The 19,489-nt window shown below is 41.3% G+C and overlaps 1 protein-coding gene across 3 annotated transcripts in view; it reads left to right on the forward strand.

Annotated features, from left to right (window-relative positions):
- armc1 (armadillo repeat containing 1) overlaps window positions 1-7,284 on the forward strand; it is a 9,143-nt gene extending 1,859 nt beyond the window's left edge. For 2 of the 3 annotated variants that reach the window (XM_034862877.1, XM_034862876.1), the window contains exons 3-7: window positions 33-124; window positions 2,108-2,300; window positions 2,811-2,927; window positions 4,282-4,371; window positions 5,002-7,284. In XM_034862877.1, coding sequence (XP_034718768.1) covers window positions 33-124; window positions 2,108-2,300; window positions 2,811-2,927; window positions 4,282-4,371; window positions 5,002-5,193 — 684 coding nt within the window. In that variant the 3' untranslated portion in view covers window positions 5,194-7,284. The remainder of the gene's footprint in view (window positions 1-32; window positions 125-2,107; window positions 2,301-2,810; window positions 2,928-4,281; window positions 4,372-5,001) is intronic. The other variant, XM_034862878.1, reaches the window with a different exon arrangement.
- Window positions 7,285-19,489: the final 12,205 nt, after the last annotated feature.

A 19,489-nucleotide genomic window follows, 5' to 3' on the forward strand; every position in this document is an offset into this window, starting at 1 on the left:
CGCATAGATAACGGTCGCCCTTGTCCTTGCAGGCCGTGCGGTACCTGGCAGAATGTCGAGCCAACAGGGAGAAGATGAAGGGCGAGCTGGGCATGATGCTGAGTTTGCAGAATGTCATGCAGAAGCAAGTCCCTGTCACCACCACATCTCACACACACACACACATGCTCACTGTGCATTTTCTTTACGTAAAACCTTAACCTAGGATTTCTTTTGTTTTGCATGGATAAAGTGTGCCAGTCTGCAGTTTTCCAGGCAGGATGATGTCCTTTCTTTTGCCATGTCAAGATGAATGTGATTAAAGCTGAATTAGAATAGGGTGCTAAGCAATTAAGCTGCTGTTTCTGCCTCTTATAGATTTTAATGCGTCTTGCCATCACTCAATTTCTTCTTCACTTGCGTGTTTTTACAGATGTGAGCTTAAATTTGTCGTGGAGTTAGCATGTTATTTTGCAGAGGTGACTCATTTTGCACATGGCATGTGTAAAGCATGTTTCTTTGTTGCTTGTTTTTAGTCTGTAATCATTTGTAGGCTTTTCTGGAGTCATTGTACACAGTCTATTCTACAACTTTGTAAAAGAGCACGATGAAAACACTCTGGTCACCTGTGTAGTTTCGTAGGCAAGATGTTGTTTGAGGAGGTGTCATGCTTCAGAGAGCTGGTCTCACCTGAGAGGCTGTGGCATTTTTGCTAAGTGACTGCACATCATCATCAACACCCTGATAGGAATAGACCTATGTTCAAGTGGCCGGCTGTAGCTTGTATGATTATTACCTCCCCCTTTTTCCCCTTCTCTCTTCTCTTCCTGCGGCAAAGCTCTTGCTTGCCCTGGAGTAAGCCAGTCACTTCAGCTAGTCAGGCGTGGCATCAAGAGGAGCCCTGCAGTAACAGCAGCAGCTTCCCCTGCTCGCAGTCTAGTTAATCTGACTTTGGGTAGAGGTCGATCATAGCTGGACAGAGTGGGAACACATGGCTGAAGGGGATTGTCCAGCATAGTCGCACCATACAGGTGTGAAAACCATTTTTATTCCTTCCACACATTAAGATCTGAAGATCAGGATGATGTTGCCTCTAATACAACGCTTAGTAGTGAAGATTAGAAGAGTAAATCAATGGAAGAGAGTGTGTGGCTTCCACAGAGCCGGAGTAGGGATGTGCTGCACGGCGCGGGGGAGCACCAGGCTCCCAGGGGGCAGCCATGCCAGACAGCTGATGTCGTATGTTGTTACTATAGAAGGAGTGATGACTTGATGACATGTAAAGCAGTATGGCCCGCAGGTTCAACTCAGGATCCTCACATAATATCAGCAACTGCAGCTGACCTAATGTGACTTCTTCAAGGAAAGCTGCTGCCACCTAGAATATTATGCTCTGTTAAGGAGTTTTTGCAAAACGGCCAGTAATTGTCGGGTTTCTGTAAATAACATCATAGAGTACGGTCTAGACCTGCTCTTCTATGAAAAGCGCAATAAGATAACTGTTGTTGTGATTTGTTGCTATATAAATAAAATTGAGTGAAAACACAACCGACATGCAATATAGGACAGGTAGCGGCATTGTCTTTTGGTACACTAAATGGTTGTACAAAGATAACTCAAAGTTTGACTGCATTTCTCACTGTATTGAAAGGCTAGGTGGTGAGATGGCTGTCACTGTGGTACTCTGTAGCTTATTTCTACATCTCAAGTGTCAGACCAGGAAGGACATGGTCAGATTCCGTCCCCATCCACTGAAGACAAAACGGGAGCTTAATGATTGAATTTTAAGTTCAGGCACGCTTCAACCTTCATCTCTCCCAGAGGCATACAGACATCATGATTTGTCTGCCTTTGCATGGGTATTTCTAGCTTGTTTTTTTTAACAGAAATGTCTTGGCACAGTAATATGGCCATTTGAAAGTGTACAATATTTAATTTACATACTAGATTTAATTCAACATCAATAATAGCTATAATTAACTGCATTGCACCTTTTAGCATAGTTACAAATGGACTCACAAATACACTACTGACCACTTGTGTGTACATAAACCACAATTGACAAATAAGTAATCTTTCTTTTTGATTATTTTATCGCCTTTTTTTAAAACTCTCTTTCTGACCAAAGGAGTACATCACCTGGGGAGACCAAACTGCTGGCCTCAGAGATCTATGAGATTCTGCAGTTAGCTGGTAAAGAAGAGGCTGAACAGGCGGAGGCCGCTGCTGCCTCCTGCCAGCAGAAAGCCCACTTCTTCCTGGGCTCCAGCAACAAGAGGGCCAAAACTGTGGTGCTGCACATTGATGGACTGGATGACTCTGTGAGTGTTTGAACGCCGTGCTGGCACTCATCGGCTATGCTCCGACAAACCAAACCAAAAATCTTTTTGGGGGCTATTGTGTTTGCTGCTGTCATTATCGGTGTCTATCTGGCACAGGATAGGGGGGTGGAGTGGGCAGGTTGTAAATGTCAGCCATTGAACAGCAGGGAGTTGAGATTGAACCTGAATGCTGCTCTGCAGGAAGCTTGCACCTAGCCAGATTACATTACAGCAGACAGACGGCCTCTGGTGGGCTGCATCACTACAGCAGAAACACATAACACTGTGGCAGCTGGAAACCATAGTCATGGTAACTGTATTTCTCAACAGCACGTTATATGTAGCGCTATAACACATTTCATGTCTTTTGATGGCCACATTTGACCTAATTAAACTGTAGCTGATTCTTCAGCATCCACATTTCCGATCATATCCTGGATAATGCACCCGTGCCCTTAACCCACGAGATGTTGGCCTCTCGCATCTCATCTGTTTCCTGTTTGTTGTCAGACTCGAAGGAGTCTTTGTGAGGAGGCGTTGCTGAAGATTCGAGGGGTCATCAGCTTCACCTTCCAGATGGCTGTGAAGAGATGTGTTGTCAGGATCCGCTCTGACCTTAAAGCTGAGGTAAGTGTCTGTCCGGACGCAGGAACTCATCCACTAACTTACACACCATATGCTTGCCAATGTCTGAGTACAGTTATCAGTTGTAAATTTGTCAATAGCAGTTGCTTATTTCACAATTTGTTTCACTTCACGGAACAAAGTCTGCTTTACCAGTAACTTTCCTGATTGATTACTAAAGCCAACACCGTTTCCACTTCTGTCTTTGAAACTTGATACACTTAATGTATTTTTTAGCTGGAATTTTAACCTTTTAAACACTTTTCACTGTGACCTGTTGATTGCTGTACTGTTGCGCTCTTTGTGATGATATTTAAAGTAGGGAATCTGCCCCCTTCAGGCACTGCAAAAGTGACAAGTGCAACAAAAGATAGATATCAACTGGATTACTGGTATTTACAACTTGCAAGTAATTGCAGACATAAGTTTGCCTAAAATGGATGTAAATGTAGTCTTAATTTCACAATATATCATTTTCTGCTGCTAAGTACTCTCTTAATAAAACCAATAACAAAAGACATAACGCTGTCATTGCTGTCAGCTTCTCCCAGTAAGGATTCCTTCAGTGTTCATTGTTCAAGGTTTTTACGGGGAACTGAATTATCCGCAGAGGTCTGCTCCTCTCCAAAACAGGCCAGGCCAGGTGATTGGAACCATTAAAGACCCGAATTAAGAAGCAGTTTCACTTAAAATGTTTGGCTCGTTGGCGGAGGGGAGGAGCTGAGCTGCCACAACGTTTGGTCAGCTTGTTTCTCTCATAACTTAAGATTTACACATCCGATGGCTGAAATCCTTAGTCTGGTTAAAATATACAGTTAAAAACAAACAAGATCTGAAAAGTGATAAAAATCTGGCTTAAAACGGGATAAATCAATCAATTTGTGGCGGCTTCTGCTAGACAACCAGGGTCAATGTGACCTTATTGACAGGCAACGGCAACCAAATGACACGGACCGTGTCACAGACCACGGACTTGGGTCAAATTACAGATTTCTCTGGTTTGAACAATTTTGGAAACATTTGGGAAAATGTAAGTACAAAACATAGATCTAGTGGTTTCTAGACATTTTTTAATGTGGAAAAGTTTTGTGTTGTACCTTTTTTTTATACATGTTCACATGTATTTATACTGTATCCTATTGGTTGGATGTCTAACATAACTTAGATGTTCTGGCTACCAATAGTAAGAAAAGCCAAAAATTGCCCAATACAGGACGGCTGACAAGTATATTGTAAAGCTGTGTCGGGAACAAAGTTGTCATTGTTGCTGCTCATGCGCTTGTAATTGATAGTTAACAGCGGTATTTCGCATTAACATTTAATTTACCAAAAATGTTCCAATCATGTGTGATCACAGTTGTTTTCTGTACAGGCGTTGGGCACTGCAATCAACTCCACCAAAGTAATGACTGCTCAGCAGGTGGTAAAGACAGAGGATGGAGGAGAGGTAAGCTGGGAGACAAATACTTTATGTGAGAAAAAGACAATTGTAAGATTTGTGATGTTTACCTTAAATTGCTTTACACAAGACTCATTTTCAGTTGATGGATCAGCATGGCCATTTTCTGTTGTGTGTATCTGTGTACAGGGAGTGTAGCCGCCCTTGCCTGTGGCTGAGGCTTATTCATACTGACATGATTAGCTAGTCACCTCTCTGCCTCAGCCTGTAGGCTAGTTTATTTTTGCCAAACACATGACCAGTTCCAGTTGCATCTTTTACAGCAGTGTTACCAATTTGGAGCTCCAATATAGTGAAGCTGTATTTGAAACTGCTCTCAACACATGAGATTCCAAAGTGTTTGTTTTTCCAATAATCTGCAAAGAATTAGGATGATAGTTTCTCAAATACCTAGAAAGAATTGCTAATGGGTGCATTAATAATCAAATATAATGTGACCAGCAGGGGTCAGACCTAGCCCAGTCATGTAATCTGACTCCAGGTGATGATTCTTTGCCTCTGTAGTCGAACAGCCGTGCTATCTTTTATTCTGGAATTTTATAATTCATTATTTTTGGACAAATTGCATGCTTCGTGATAATGTAAATAAATAGATAATTGTCTTCTGGCGTTGTGCAGCTGATCTTGCCTTTCCAGGCGGACACGGCGGTGCTGGTAGAGGAGAACACAGACATCCCAGACTACCTGCCCGAGGAGGAGAGTCCATCTCAGGAGACGGACAAAGCGGTCACACGCGTAGGTTCCATCACAGACGGCGTGGGCTGGCTCAGCACGGCCGCCAACTTCCTGACACGCTCCTTTTACTGGTGACCACTTCCTGTGTTTCTCTCACTGCTCCTTGTTTTCTCTAAAGTACCATCCAGCTGCAGCCTTAGCGTCTTTAAGCCTTCTCCCGGACTTAGCCCGGCCTCACAGCCCCACACTAGTCCCCTCTGTTAAGCACACAGAACCCGGTCACGTGTGTTCAACAAGTGCTGGACTGCCAAGTGGAACCTGCAATAACTTTAACTTGTGTAAATATTGAGATAAAAATGTTACTACTGGCTGTATGTGCACAACTATATACTAGCTGCATATAGACTGTATCTTACAATGACAGCCAGAGGGCTTCAAATCAGCCCAAAACCAAATAGAATTCTGGAAATAGGGTGTGTATCGCTGCGTTGACAGCTGACATGTGGCAGGCACATTTAGATCTCCTGAGGCGGATTTTGAATACCTTGGAAAATGGGCGTTCCTTTTTTTTGTGTGCATGATTTTTGGTTGCTTTCCTCCTGGTGTCTATTCTCAATTGTTGTCCTCTTTACCATACATATTTTTCAAACTTTAATTTCCTATTTAAGCTGATTTCTCTTTCTTTTTTTCTTCCCACTTCCGTTTTAGTAGCATGCTGAGTCATTTGTGCCAATCTTGCCTGATGCCTAGATCTGTGATTATTGTGTGCCTTTTTTGACATTTTACTTTTATTATTATTTTTATTCTACATTTCATTCAAATAATTTGAGAGCTTTTCGCATGCAACGTTTGTGCTTCCGAGCGGACTGCATCCCCCAGCTTTTAGCTTACTGAGGGACGTCTCTTCAGTAGAATTTGTAAACTGGACACCAGCAAGACGCCGCAGTCTATTCAGCCACTGGCTCACATTTCTTAGACTGTTTGGGGCATCCGTAAATAAGAACTCCATAGCCGGTTAATCTACCAATCCAAAACTGTGTTTAGCTGGACTCTTCTGATGATGCTATAATGCAGGACAAATCCAATGTGAGTTCTGCAGTGGCGGTGAGTTGACTGACAGCAATTTTTGTTGATTGCACAGACTTAAGGCTACCTCTGCTTTTAGCCCTCTCTATCTCACATCACCATTATAGTCTGTAGTTTTAGTTAAACACTTGCTCAGCATGTGGAAGACAAACCTGTTAGGCACCTGCTCGTCAAACGCTTCCCTGTGTTTTTTTTTTTTTTTTATAGTAATGTTGCCCCACCTGTTCAGTTCAATTTTCAATTGAGCCAGCAGTGTCCTTACAGCAAAGATCATGTTGGTGCGCGCTCACACATGCAGACAGTATACTGGAACAAGGGTGTGGTTATGTACATTTTGTAAATGGTGCCTGACTCCCTAAAATCTCAGACCTTACATGTGAAGGAAAACTTTTGTTCTGTTTTTGTAATACTGATTTGCATTTTATGTCACAAAATAGCATTATAGCAGCTAATGCTAACGAGTTTATTCCTTTTCTTTCGCCTTTACGACCCCATGACTCGCATCAGGTTTAATTATTAGCTCCTCTGACTTGTGCAGGTGTCATTAATAATTATTATATACAATGCTGACCAAGCAACGTTTATCATTCTGATGGTGCAGGGACGTCACTGTTGGTTGAGGTCAAACGGATAGAGGAACTGCACAGAATGGCCTGAATAATCTGAACTGATGGTGGTTGTTCTCCGGAAAAGCAATACTATTTGTTGCATTAGATTGCATTAGAGAGTTAACATAAATTAGCATCAGCCTTCAAAAGTAACGGTATTAGTTAAAAGTTAGGATTATCATCAGTATTACATTTCTTTGTCCATTTTGCACAGAAAACAATCTTTAAATTGCATTTTTTCTAATTTAATTTTTAATATTTGATGTCCGTTCATACTATAAAGAAATACTTGAACATTGTTTCTTAGAACGGTTCTTATGTGTTGATCAAGGTGTAAATTTCCCACAACTGTTAGCATACCACATCTGTAAGGATAACAAAAAACACAAACTAAGTCCTCAAAAATGGAACTTCATGTGTACAGACTTCATGTGTCTGTCCCCCAATGTAATATAATGTAATGCAGATCCTAAAACTGTAGATTCCATTACACTGTTAATGCAAACGATGATAAACTTAAAATCAAAATGTGTCTGGTGCTTTTTATTTTTTAGCATATTTTTTGATGCTGGTTCTACTGAATATGATAAGATGGTCTTGATTTTATCATTTCCCGGTGTTATACTCTCATGATACTCTTCATGGCATGTGCAGTGGTCACACTAGTGCTCCAGACCTTACTTTGTCAAATCAAATTGCTGAAGGCAGCAACCATTCTCAGCCGAGAGAGAGAGGGGGAATTCGGTTTTTCTTTACTGGTGCATAAGTGGGGTGCCCCAGGGCAATGGTTTGGCCTGCCCACCACCTTCCCCAGTCTTGGTGCGGGTAGGCAGGCAGAGGTAGCAGCCAGCCCCAGCTGGAGGCCCTGGAGCCACTGCTGCTGCTGCTGCTGCTGAGTCTCCAGTGAAATGCTGTGCCAAGCTACATTAACTGAACGGAAGCTGACTAGACAGCTTGTTTAATGACAATTTTAACAATTTTGAATAAATAGCTCAGGCCATTTTAAATTAAACCATTATAAAAAATGGGAAATCCTCAAAGTCTTGCATCACTATTCTGCAAGGTAAAACTCAGCAGAACCACTTTATAATAACAAATGTTTCCTGGACACAGCAGACATTAAAATACGCTGCAGAACAGGTAAAACTGTAGTGTTTTAAGAGAGGTCTTCCTCAAATGGATGAAGAAGTCCAGCATTGGCACAGCTTGTAAATCATTGAGTTACTTGAAAGCTGGCCTTTTAACTCGTGTATACATTCAGTACACCGATCAAAGTGAAACAAAGATAATTTGTTCATTTGTTGCAACCACAAGTAAATAAACTTTTTCCAGAGGGTTAACCAAATTCTGTTTTCAATATAATCTCACCCCATTGTCTATTTAGCAGCAGTTTGGCGTATTTCTAATACGGTTTGCTTAAAAATTCAGTTTAAAATCTCACATTTAGTCTAATCTCATTAAAGACAGAACTATGGCTAATGCTACATTGTCTGGTGTCTGAATTTCAGAATTACTTTCATGTGTGCCTTGCAGTACCAATACTTGTGTACAAATACCAACCACTCACAGTGACTTGCAGTAGAAGCTCGGACTTCTTACTTATCGCCACTAGAGAGAGACAGCAAGCCTGACAAGGAAAACAAATGACAAAGTGTGGGCTCCAGTGTATCATCTGAAAACATCTGATGAAAACACTTGTAATCAGATGACCTTAGATTCCAAATGCTATTGAGAACTGGGCTGAAACTGCATTTCCATCTGGCCGGCTTGAACCTGAGCAAGAAGAATCGAAACCATTAACACACTGCAACCAGTAACCTGTCTCCCTCACCTCAGACTGTAATACCTGTGGACTAATGCAGCCATAAGGTTGTTTTTAGTAGTTAATATAGTGTGCACTTTTCTCCACAATGCCTGAGCACTAATGTAAAAAGCAATTATCAGTTGGAAATGATTTTCCTCAAGGGTTCACATGCTGCCTTTTTTAAACGTATAATATGACTCTCCTCTCAGAAGTTTTTTTTTGCACAGAAGGGGGTATCCTCCAGAGAACATTAAAGTGGCACTCACTTCTCATTTTCAAATTAAATCCAGATAATTTCACCTTCACTCCTTGAGTTCTTTCACTACAGCACCTTGCCATTTTCCCTGTGTTTACCCCCCCCCCCCCCCCCCCCCCCCCCCCCCCCCCCCCCCCCACCCACACCCACCCCATCAGATAAAACAAGCCTGTCTTGTGCACAGTCTTCATCATCATCGTGGCCATATCAGCCCAATTGCATATATGTGCATAAATGTGTTGTCGGTATCATCCTCCCACCTGTGCGTATTTGCATGGTTAATGTGCGCGCAGGGGGGACAGGGCCTGATGGAGGGGAGATAGGTGCGTCTCACGGCCCCATGGGCTCTTGAGGAATTTTATTGGAGGTTCAGCTCTCAGTCAATGGGATCAGCCGTAAATCCAGCTCAGAGTGTGGCAGGAAATGATGTGACTCCGGCAATTTATGTCAAATAACTTTTGAGGATGTGAGTGTAGCGATCAGCGCTACCGGGGCGGCGATAACTCTTCGGCGGTGGCCGCCGGTGAAGATTTAATTGAGACATTTTTCTTTATCCGGAGCGAAGCGCCCGAGCCGTGTTGTTGTGTAACGAGATGTAATGTCTCTCTTTATACGGGGGTCAACACCCGGGATGAGGGAAGGTCACGGGCTGACTGTTTGAGCATCCAATTTGCTCCCGTAATACCCGCTCTACAGGGAGTAAGAACACAGAGTATTAAGGGACATCCCACATATCACAGGCAGACATGACGTCTCGTGCTGTGGAATCGAATGCACCCTTGTGATTTTATATGTAGTCGGTGAGTGTCTAAAGGGAACAGAAATGTTAAGTAATGAGGCTGTTGAGTCGGAAGAACTTTTTCCCTTGAACACTTTTATTTGTCTCCATGGTGATATGTTACAAGTTTCTAATAAGGCACCCCTTAAGGATTTATCTAACGTCTATAGCCTACCATTCCTATATGAATGTCTACTATTTTTTATATAGTAGGCTAGATCATCAGTTATAGGCCAGTAATAAAAGCCCATTGGTACCTATCTTTCGAAGTCTCAGGTGTATTAAGTCTGTAGGTGTGACCTATCTATTTGATAAATGGATTTCAGTTGTTAAGACCTTTTCCACATGGGCCAATGGTCCAACTGATCACAAAGGAATTTTTCACAACCTGACCCCCTCCAAACGTTGTTATAACTGATATGTAAAGCATTTTAAAACATAGATTAACTCTTTACTTGAACAAAGTCATACAAGCTATAATTCCTCTTTGAAGGGTGCCGGTACCAAAGTATTCAGTACCACAATGCAAATATTTTTTTATAAATGAAAGTTCTACATTCAAATTGTAACTATAATGCAGAATGGCTCTTGTCATTATAATACTGGATAGTAAGTACTGATGCATGTAAGCACCATCACAATGTTGTAGCTGGTCAAGGTGAATTTCAACTAGGCCTACTAGGGGAGTTGATTGTATAACCTTAATATATTTCATTAAAACATTGATTTTAATGTAACATCTTAATCCACAGAGTAGCCTAACTATCTATATCTGTAGAATAGAGTACAATATTTCAATATTAAATGTGGTGTTGTAGCATAAAGTAAAATAAAATGACTAAGTAAAGTGCAAATAACTAAAATTGGGCTACAACACTATACTAGCCTAAATGTAGCCTATAGTTAGGCTATTTACCGCTAATGTAATGCTGTAAATTTACCGTAGTGGTGAATGTAATTTTTTTTTTTTACTGTAGCCTACATGCAAATATGCAAATTGAGCAGGCTACTTCTCTCTCCACCAAAAGCTTTAAGGTGAAACACCTGATTACACTTGATCTGCATTCTGAGGCCATCTTATTTATTTAGTATTTAAACATAAAAATGAAACCGTTGATGTATACGTTGTGTAAGCTATCTGTGCGTGATCGTCCTCCTGCAGCAGCTTGCATGGGGGCCCTGATGAGATGCATGCACACACAGACAGCTCATAATTGTGGCAATAGCTCATTATTGTCCCCCGAATGATTTGGATCCACCGGGGGGGGGGGGGGGGGGGGGGGGAGCCTCGTCCTCTGACACCACCACCGACATCCACTCCAGGCACTGATTGGTGGGATGAAATATTGCCGGCGAAAATTAAAAGGTCCCAGTGTCAAAATAATTCATGATATGCATATCTTCCCGGCTTGATGAAATCGCTGATATCTGGATTAGGCGGATAATAAAAGCGATCAGGCTGCAGTTAAACTGTTCCAGCAGCGGCGCGGGAGGCGATCTTCTTTATGTGTCAAGAGAGTTGGGATGCGGGGTCATGATACAACAAGTGTGTGCATGCGTGCGCGTGCGTGCACGTCAGCCCTCCTGTCAGGCTGTGTGCGGTGCAGTTCACCACACACCTAGACCTGTGATTTGAATATCCGCTGTAATTGTCCCAAAACGGCTCATCAGTGGATCTGCCTGCTGCCATTAGGGCCCAACAATATGGTGTGACATTCAAATTCCCCTCAATGACAGGTTATTAGGAGCCCCAAGCAGCCGGCACATAATTAAGCACCGTAACGTTGACCTGTAATATGAAGTGATGGCTCAGTGTATAGTGGGTGAGAATGAAATAGGTGCTTTGTTAAAACACAGCAGAACTGGGGATTATTCCACACATGGAAAAAAAGTGATCATAAAAAGGAAACAGATGTCAATGTAAAACTCAGCTATGGAGGCAAATAACACACACACAAAAAAAGGAAGGCCAGCTGCCATGGCAACAGCTGACAGATTAGAAAGTGAGATACTACTCATCAATACTGTTCAATATCATGTTTTTGCCTCATTCTGTTCCTCTGTAAGATCATGGTGGTTTATGTCATACAATGTACTTATGCTCCATTTTATCCACAGGGATGTTGAGCTGTGTGAACAAATCTTTCAGGAAAAAACAACCTGAGAAAAAACAAAAAAAACAATGAACGTGTGACTTTCATTTGTGACACTAAAAGCCTATTACACAACTTAAGACATGCTGTCTGAGGCCCCCGCTTTCCCCTTTAGAACAAGTGGACGTTGTGATGAGCAATGGACCCATCTGCTGTGCCCTCTCCTCCAACTGGTGTGTGAATATGATGTAGTCTGTAGGTGCCATTTCCAAGTCGGAGTATAATACCAGTGGCACCTGGAATATAATCTTAAAAACATGATTATGTTTCTTGTTATGGTACCTGAATTCTCTAGAGGTGAACAGCTATCATGGATATAGCATCAAAGTAATCTTTTCTGTCGTTAAAATCATGTTTTAATGGGCTTTTGTACACATGTAAAACAAAAACAGCTGCACAAGTTTTACAACCCACTTTAGCTTCTTTAATTAGACCCAAAGCTCACCTTCAAATACTAGGGGCAAAACGAGCCTATATGTTAAACTGTAGGCCAGAGGCCTGTGTAATGGTGGGTTTGTGTGGCAGGGTTGTTGAACAGAAGGCTTGCCCTTCTATCCCTCCCTCCCTCTCTCTCCCTTTCCCTCTCTATCTCCTCGCTAGCCCTCCCCCCCCTTTTCATAACGGTGGCAGATGGCTGCAGATGAATCCCTCATAATCATGTCAGGACAGCTCCTCCGATCCCAATTCATCTCTTTAAACACATTTCATCAGACGGAGAATTACACAAAGATAAAAGCGGCCGGCAGACTACAAAAGCACACAAAGATTGTCCTTGCAAACAAGTGTTCTTAGTCCCTAACACCACTTAATCATTTGTGCTTCTGTTATTGCTCCTCACCCCCTGTGCAATCAACTCTTTCCCCTTTTCCTCCTCTGTCTCTCACTCTTCCACTCTGTATTTATGTTTTTTTTTCTTCCGTACAGTTAATTGTCTCCATCCCCTGCTACTGTCTGTCGCTATTAAGCATAAATCTTTCTAACAAGCTTTCCTCTCATCCCTGTCGCTGTCTTTTAAAAAGACAGGTGTGTGAAATCCTCTCCTCCCCTCATTGAGTTCTGGATTTCCAATGGCTGCCCTTTTTGGAGGGGTGATAATTTGCCACGAAGTGAATTGTGATTTTTATTTTCCCCTCCCCCTTCCCTGCTGTGACCCCGTGTCACCCATCCGCATGATGCCGTTAATTGTGGATCAGGTGAAGTTTGTCTCACCTCATTTCAGGGCCATGCTCTGCTAGGGCCATTCTCCCCACTCAAAGGCCACATAATTTCACAGCCTCCTACTTCTCATTAATCCCTCCTGAGTGGCTGCTCTCTGAGTTCCAGATCACAGATTTGTTTTGCTCTTGTTTTCTGACTCGCTGCCCTCCCTGCCCCACCCACCCCTCTCCTCCGCCTTCACATTAACCCTTTTAGAGAGACCCCTCCCAGCTCACCAGTGTGCTGTGTCTTCACTGAATGCTCATTTGCATATTTCCTCCAACTCGTCTGTTTTGTAATTTAAAAATTCTTACATTTTGCTAACATTTGACAGCAATTGGCCCCGTTAAATCCCCCCACTTTCCTCACAGTGTCTACCTTACAATATCTCTTTGTTGTGTACCTTTTGGACCGAATCTACTATAGTCTGCTTTGTGAATAAAGTGGACAGGCGTTTGTGGTGTCTGCTTGCGATGCCAGTATCACCTTGCCTTCCAAAACAACTCCACACCCGGTTGCATTGTACATTCATCTGATAAAAACCTGCCTTCTCCAGCCTAATAAATATCAAGTGACAAATTCAACAAAACACTAGGAAAGCTGTGTGCTTGTGTGTCTCGCCAGATGTGCACGTGTCTGATCAACAGTCAGACTTCACTCATTCCTTCCCTGCTAAACTTTTTGTTGATTCATAAATTATTCATGAGAGAAAGCTGAAGATCTCTCATTAACATAAAATAACAATTTGCTAATTTATGGAAACTCCTAATTACTTGCCTTATTTGCCATGACCATATTAAATATTCATAAACATGTGATTATTTCTTTGATTTGACTGTCGTTCAGTTTAATCCACTATTTTTGCTCAACAATAGCGGCGTGCCAGCTTATGCCATGTGTATCAACCAAATCAAAAACCAGGAGAAAACAGTGAACAATACTGTCCATTCATAGTAGGAGCTTTTATTTTATTTTGACTTTTTAATATAATACACTTCCATTTTACATTATCCATATGCAAATTCAGTGTCTTTGTGGTTCTTGGTGACTTAAAACTCTTTGGCTGCTAATGTCTCAGGGCATACATTGTGAAATGAATGATATACTTTATGTACATATTTTTTAATTATTTTAATACTTCATATCTGGGAATAAGATACCTGCTGACGGACATTTCTTGAGAGAAAAAGTTGATATTTACCAAACTGTCACATTTTTTGGGGCCTAGAGTAATACACATCTGATAGGGAAGAGCAAAGACCCAGACTATACAAGCTTGTAAATTGCTGTGCTGCTGCAGCTTCATTTCATTGCAAGTCAAAATCAAAAATGCATTCATTCATTTGGCTTCCATCCAGAACTAATCACTTCATTTTCCATTCTGTAGCCTGGAAGTCGGCTTTCACTCCAGTTAATTTCGATTTACCCAAAATTGAAAAAGACTGAGAGTGTTTGCAAGAAAAAATGAGTCTATCTTTGAATACCTCCTCTTGTCTTTATGGCAGCAAACGGTTGTCAGAGGAAGTCTCAGCCAAGTTCTTGGGAGAAAGCAGAGTTTTGGATCCCATCTGGGACGACTAGATGAGGTCTCTTGTTGTCATCGCGTCTGTTGTCATGGCTGCATTTAACCTCAAATTTATGACTTTGTTATATCAGAATTAATTACAGATATTTCCCCCTAAAGTGAGTGACGTTGACGAAAACGCTAAGCACAGGTAATTTAGCTCTATTTGCAGATTAATTTGGGCCCACCTGTGATGCTTGGTGTGCTAAGTAGGTACATCAGTTTTAATTATAGACCTCACTGAGTGGGTTTAGTTAAATTACAGTATTAATTATCACATTTACCAGATATCAGAGTGACAAACGGTTGCGGCAAAGCACTTCCCACAAACCCCCTGTTTCTCCAGACGATGGTTTCACTTCTGTCCTTCAAGCAACCTTCAAACAGGTGGATATGATGGAGGGCTTTGTTTTTGAAGGAGAAGCGTCCACCTTGATCATCACCTTCCACTGACTGACAGAGATGTTCACTTCTGAAGCTCAAAACTAGAATTTTATGGGTTTTGACGTTTCATGCTTCCACACCAAACAAGGCCTAATGACACGTTTTTTCGCCATATGATAAAATTAGGCAGAATGTTTGGAAAATTAAGAAAACACCTCACCGAAATCAAAGCAGTTACTCCCATTAAAAAGAGAAAAATAAGTGGCCTTTGTCCACATCATTACCCTTCATTCTGTCAGCTACATTACTCTCTTCAAGGATAATATGATGCACGCTTGACTGCCACTTCACCAGTCTACATCTGATAGAGAAAATAACAACCTTTGACCCATGGGATTATTGCAAATATAAAATATAAAGAACCACGAGTGATCGGTTTAAGACATTAATCTTCTGCATGTTTATGTGAGGTCGACACTATAGTTCACAAGGCAATCTGAAATAGGAGCAGCATTTGGAGGTGGATTTAGTCATGGAAATTCATGAAGAGAATAAATATTGTTAAATTTTATTAAAGGGGCTGTACTCGAGATTCAGAACATGAATATAGCATTTAACAAATATTCGCTATGTAAAGATATAGTGGAGTAATGGCATCCTGAGCAAAGAGTGAAATCACTGTGTGTTGTAATCCGCGCATTTCTGTTCTGTTTTAGTAGCCGATTCGAAGGGGCATTCATGTGAGTCCCTCCCATTGGTGTCGCTATTTGGCCATCTGGAAATGAGAACTGGTAGGCCCTTTTGCCAAAGTAGGCATCATAATTTAGCGTCCCGGCTGGTACAATTAACATTATTGCTGATGATCGCCGCTCTCCCTGCAGAAGCTCCCGCAAAGTCCCCTCGATGAGTGTAAGCTAACCATGGAGCTGAAGGCCTTTAGACACCAGGGGTGTGATGATTAAACAACAAGAAAAGGCAAAATAATTGCATGCAAATTATTGTGTCATATCAGAACTAACTATACCGGCAGCTATGCGAATTAGCTACAGTTGTTAAACAAAAGGCCAGTTAGTTTGAGCTCCTTCTGGTGATGCTGCTTAAGCGAGAGAGAAAATGACGAGAGATGCGGACGTGAGACGTGATCAGAGCAGAAAAGAGTTCCAGTTTAGCGGTGAAGATATCAAGTGATGTACAGCAGCTAGATTCTGCAGTTTAAGCACAAATTAATGCTGCAGCTCCTCCGACCACCACTGTTGTCCTGTCTTGTTTCCCCCGCTGCTGAGTGAAGTGACGAGGTTAGCTCGAAGACTCAGCTCCGTTTCCCCCTGTGCTATGTGACCATAGCCAAGAAGCCGAAGTAGGAAATGTTAAGCTTGACTTACAGTAGCTACTGTAAGCTATTCTAGTGATTTTTCTTTTACCGAAATAATGAGTGATTTTAATTCCCTCAGGTAAACAGTGTAGCATATGGGCTTTTATAGAACGGAAAAAGCTAAGATAAACGCTGTCTTTGTCAAAAAAAGATTGCTATCAATACAGGCTATGGTCCAGACAGCAGCTTCCCGTTCCTAATTAGTAACAAAAAAACGTGACTGGTTGATGTCTTTATTTGTACGTTGCTTTATCGGCACGTACTATTGGCGTTCTCTGTGAAAGGACTCCTGGCCAAAAAAAAACATAGTGACATGTGAATTAATCGCACAAATGACAAAAATGTCCCCAGTGTGTAGAAACCTTAACCAAATAACTGGAGGGGGCGGACAGCTAGCCAACTGCCTAAAAACTAAAAACCACTGACTACTACCTGCTTAGCACCAAACGACAGATTAAGTTAGCAACTAGTAGGTGAACATAGTTGTATTGAGTAGCTAAAAAGTGAGATTCCTTCAAGAAAAGGGGAGTGAATATTTGACTTTTGGTGACACAAATTCAAATCATTGTTAATGGTGTTCCCTAACGTGTGTAAATAAGCAACTGTTTGCTAACAATTAGACCACATCAACATAAAAGGTGATAACATGTCAATTTTTGCTGTCCCCAAAATAGGCCACTTCACAGAAATCAAAGCAGTTACTCCCATTATAAAGGGAAATTAATTGGTGTTCACATCATTACCCCAAGTGACCCAAAACTGCATAAGTTGTTAGGCAGATTTCATAGCCTTTGGACATAGAAAAGGGAGCGGATTCTTTGTGTTTCTATTCTTTATGCTAAGCTAAGCTAGACAGCTACTGGCTGCAGCTTCAGTAAGACATAACACTTAGAATGGTATTGATGTCCTCATCTAACACTCGGCAAGAAAGCAAACACGCATATTTACTAAATGTCAAACTAGTCCTTTAAAAATGTTCAAGGCAAAGTAAAGCACATGGTGTTCAGTGATTTGAAACACCCGCCATCTAAGCTAGGAGACATACACAAGCGCTGTTCAAATGTCCAAGGCACAGCTGAAATGTGTCCAAAACTGGAACTGGAGAGAGAAGGTCCTCATTTAGCCTTTGGCTGATGTTCTCTCCCACCAAAGTACTATATTAATCATAATCACACAACACCATTAGACTATGTCATTCTATTAAAGAAATCACATTATCATACATTTCATTAATTAAACTCGAACCCAGTCCATCCACTCTGAGGAGCGCCCCATGAGAGCAGGAGCGGTGGGCTAGGACAGAGGGGGGGGGGGGAGGTGGCAAAGGGCAGGATACTTCACCACTCTACTCACCATCTCTCCAAAGTGAAATTAAGGGGATGGATTTGCATGTCATGGGTACGAGGTGGGAGTATTGCTAGAGGCTTAGACAATTGGATCTGATGATGGAGGTGGAGTGGGGAGTATGGGAAGAGAAAACATCCTTCTGACAAGTGTCTGCACAATGGAGGAAAGCAAGAGGAAGAGATGGAGAGGAAAGACCAACTCCCTCCTTAACTGTTGATCATTGGCTGGGTCACAGGGTGATACTCTATGGTGGGTCGAGGATGTGGAAGGTGCAATACACAAAACCACTTCAATCGGCTTTGAGGAGAAACTAGTGATACCTCTGGAACAAGTAAATGCCTTCGATCAATTTCTCAGCCTCTGCAATTAGGTTGTAGATTTTACCCACATAATAAAATCCAGGTAAACAAAGACCACGAAAGAAACAAGTTAGGTAGTTACATAATTTATTGTGTCATACATATACAAGTGGCCATGTTGCCCACACAGATTTATAAGACACCAAAAAATACAGTTTTGATGGTAAAGATAAAGATCTTATGTCCCAAACTTGTCAAATTAAATCTGCTGCAAAAAGGTTCCTTTTCTTAAACACAACTAAGGTTTTTGTAATCATCAAAAATCTAAGCCATTTGACTAAAAAAAGTGTTCCCTCTAAATCTTCATATAATGAAAAACAAAACATGGCATGGACTTCAATCCCACCTAAATCCCATAAACAAAATCTTTTCTCTTCAGGGAGACCATAAAACCAGCCTGTTTCTATGACTGATGGCAATCAGGAGAATCAGAATCCGAATATGGTTTATTGCCAAGTAGGTTTACACAAACAAGGAATTTGCCTTGGTGTTTGGTGCATACAACAAACATATTAAAGGACATAAAAAACAAAAGCAACAAAAAAATTAAAGCAAACTGACATTGATCAGGGAATGTGTGCAATGTACAGATATATATGTCCATAGGATGTGCATTACTATAACACACACACAGGTGTGAAGACGTTACGTGGAGGGTCAGGGCGTTAGGGTTAGGAGATATATAGGAGATATTTGTGATTTTAAAGTAAGCTGAGTTATGCATATTGTATATTACACATAAAATGGTTTGGGGTTTAGGGTTATTTTACAGGAACATAATATACATTTTTATGTGTTTTTCATAATACAAAAGATGCTGTGTTAAAAAAAAAAATGGTTAATTAATGGTGAATTTATAAAGTGATGCAACATCCACTGCATTTCCAGTCAGAGTGATTGCTTGGTTAAGATACTCTGTATTCACCGCAAACAAAACTGTTTTCTGAAGAAAATGCATGCTGTTTGCTGAAAATCATCTTGAATTTGAAGATAAACTAGAGAATACATTCACCTCTTTTAACTCAATCCCTGCCTCCATCTGCCCGTCTCTCTCCCTCTCCCTCTCTCCGTCTCTCTGGGTCTGATTAGCATGTGTAGTGTATGTTCCGTCACGCTGTAGTGTTGACCTGTGCTGTCATCTCCCTGATTACCTCCCTGATTCACTTTCCTTGTTTAGTAATGTGCAATCAATCATAATCAATTAGCCAAAATGTTGAATCATTAAAACCATTATCATTAATTAAAATAATTATCACTTTCTGCCAATGCTTCATTACCAGTGTTGTCTAACGTGTCTGCCGCACACCAGACTTCCCTACTCCTGCTTTTTTTCTTTCAGAAGTCAGATTTCTAAAGTTCGTTTTAAAGATCTGCTGAGGATCCAAACAATCACTGATTACTTTCTTTTTCATAATAATTGTCTAATTCTGTCTAATATGGGCATTTGACAAAACTGAAAAGGATATGATTAATTGTATGCTCCAGAAATATATGATGCAATGGTGCCCAAGCAAAAGTTCTGG

This window comes from Etheostoma cragini, chromosome 22, assembly GCF_013103735.1.
Source record: "Etheostoma cragini isolate CJK2018 chromosome 22, CSU_Ecrag_1.0, whole genome shotgun sequence".
Lineage (NCBI taxonomy): Eukaryota > Metazoa > Chordata > Actinopteri > Perciformes > Percidae > Etheostoma > Etheostoma cragini.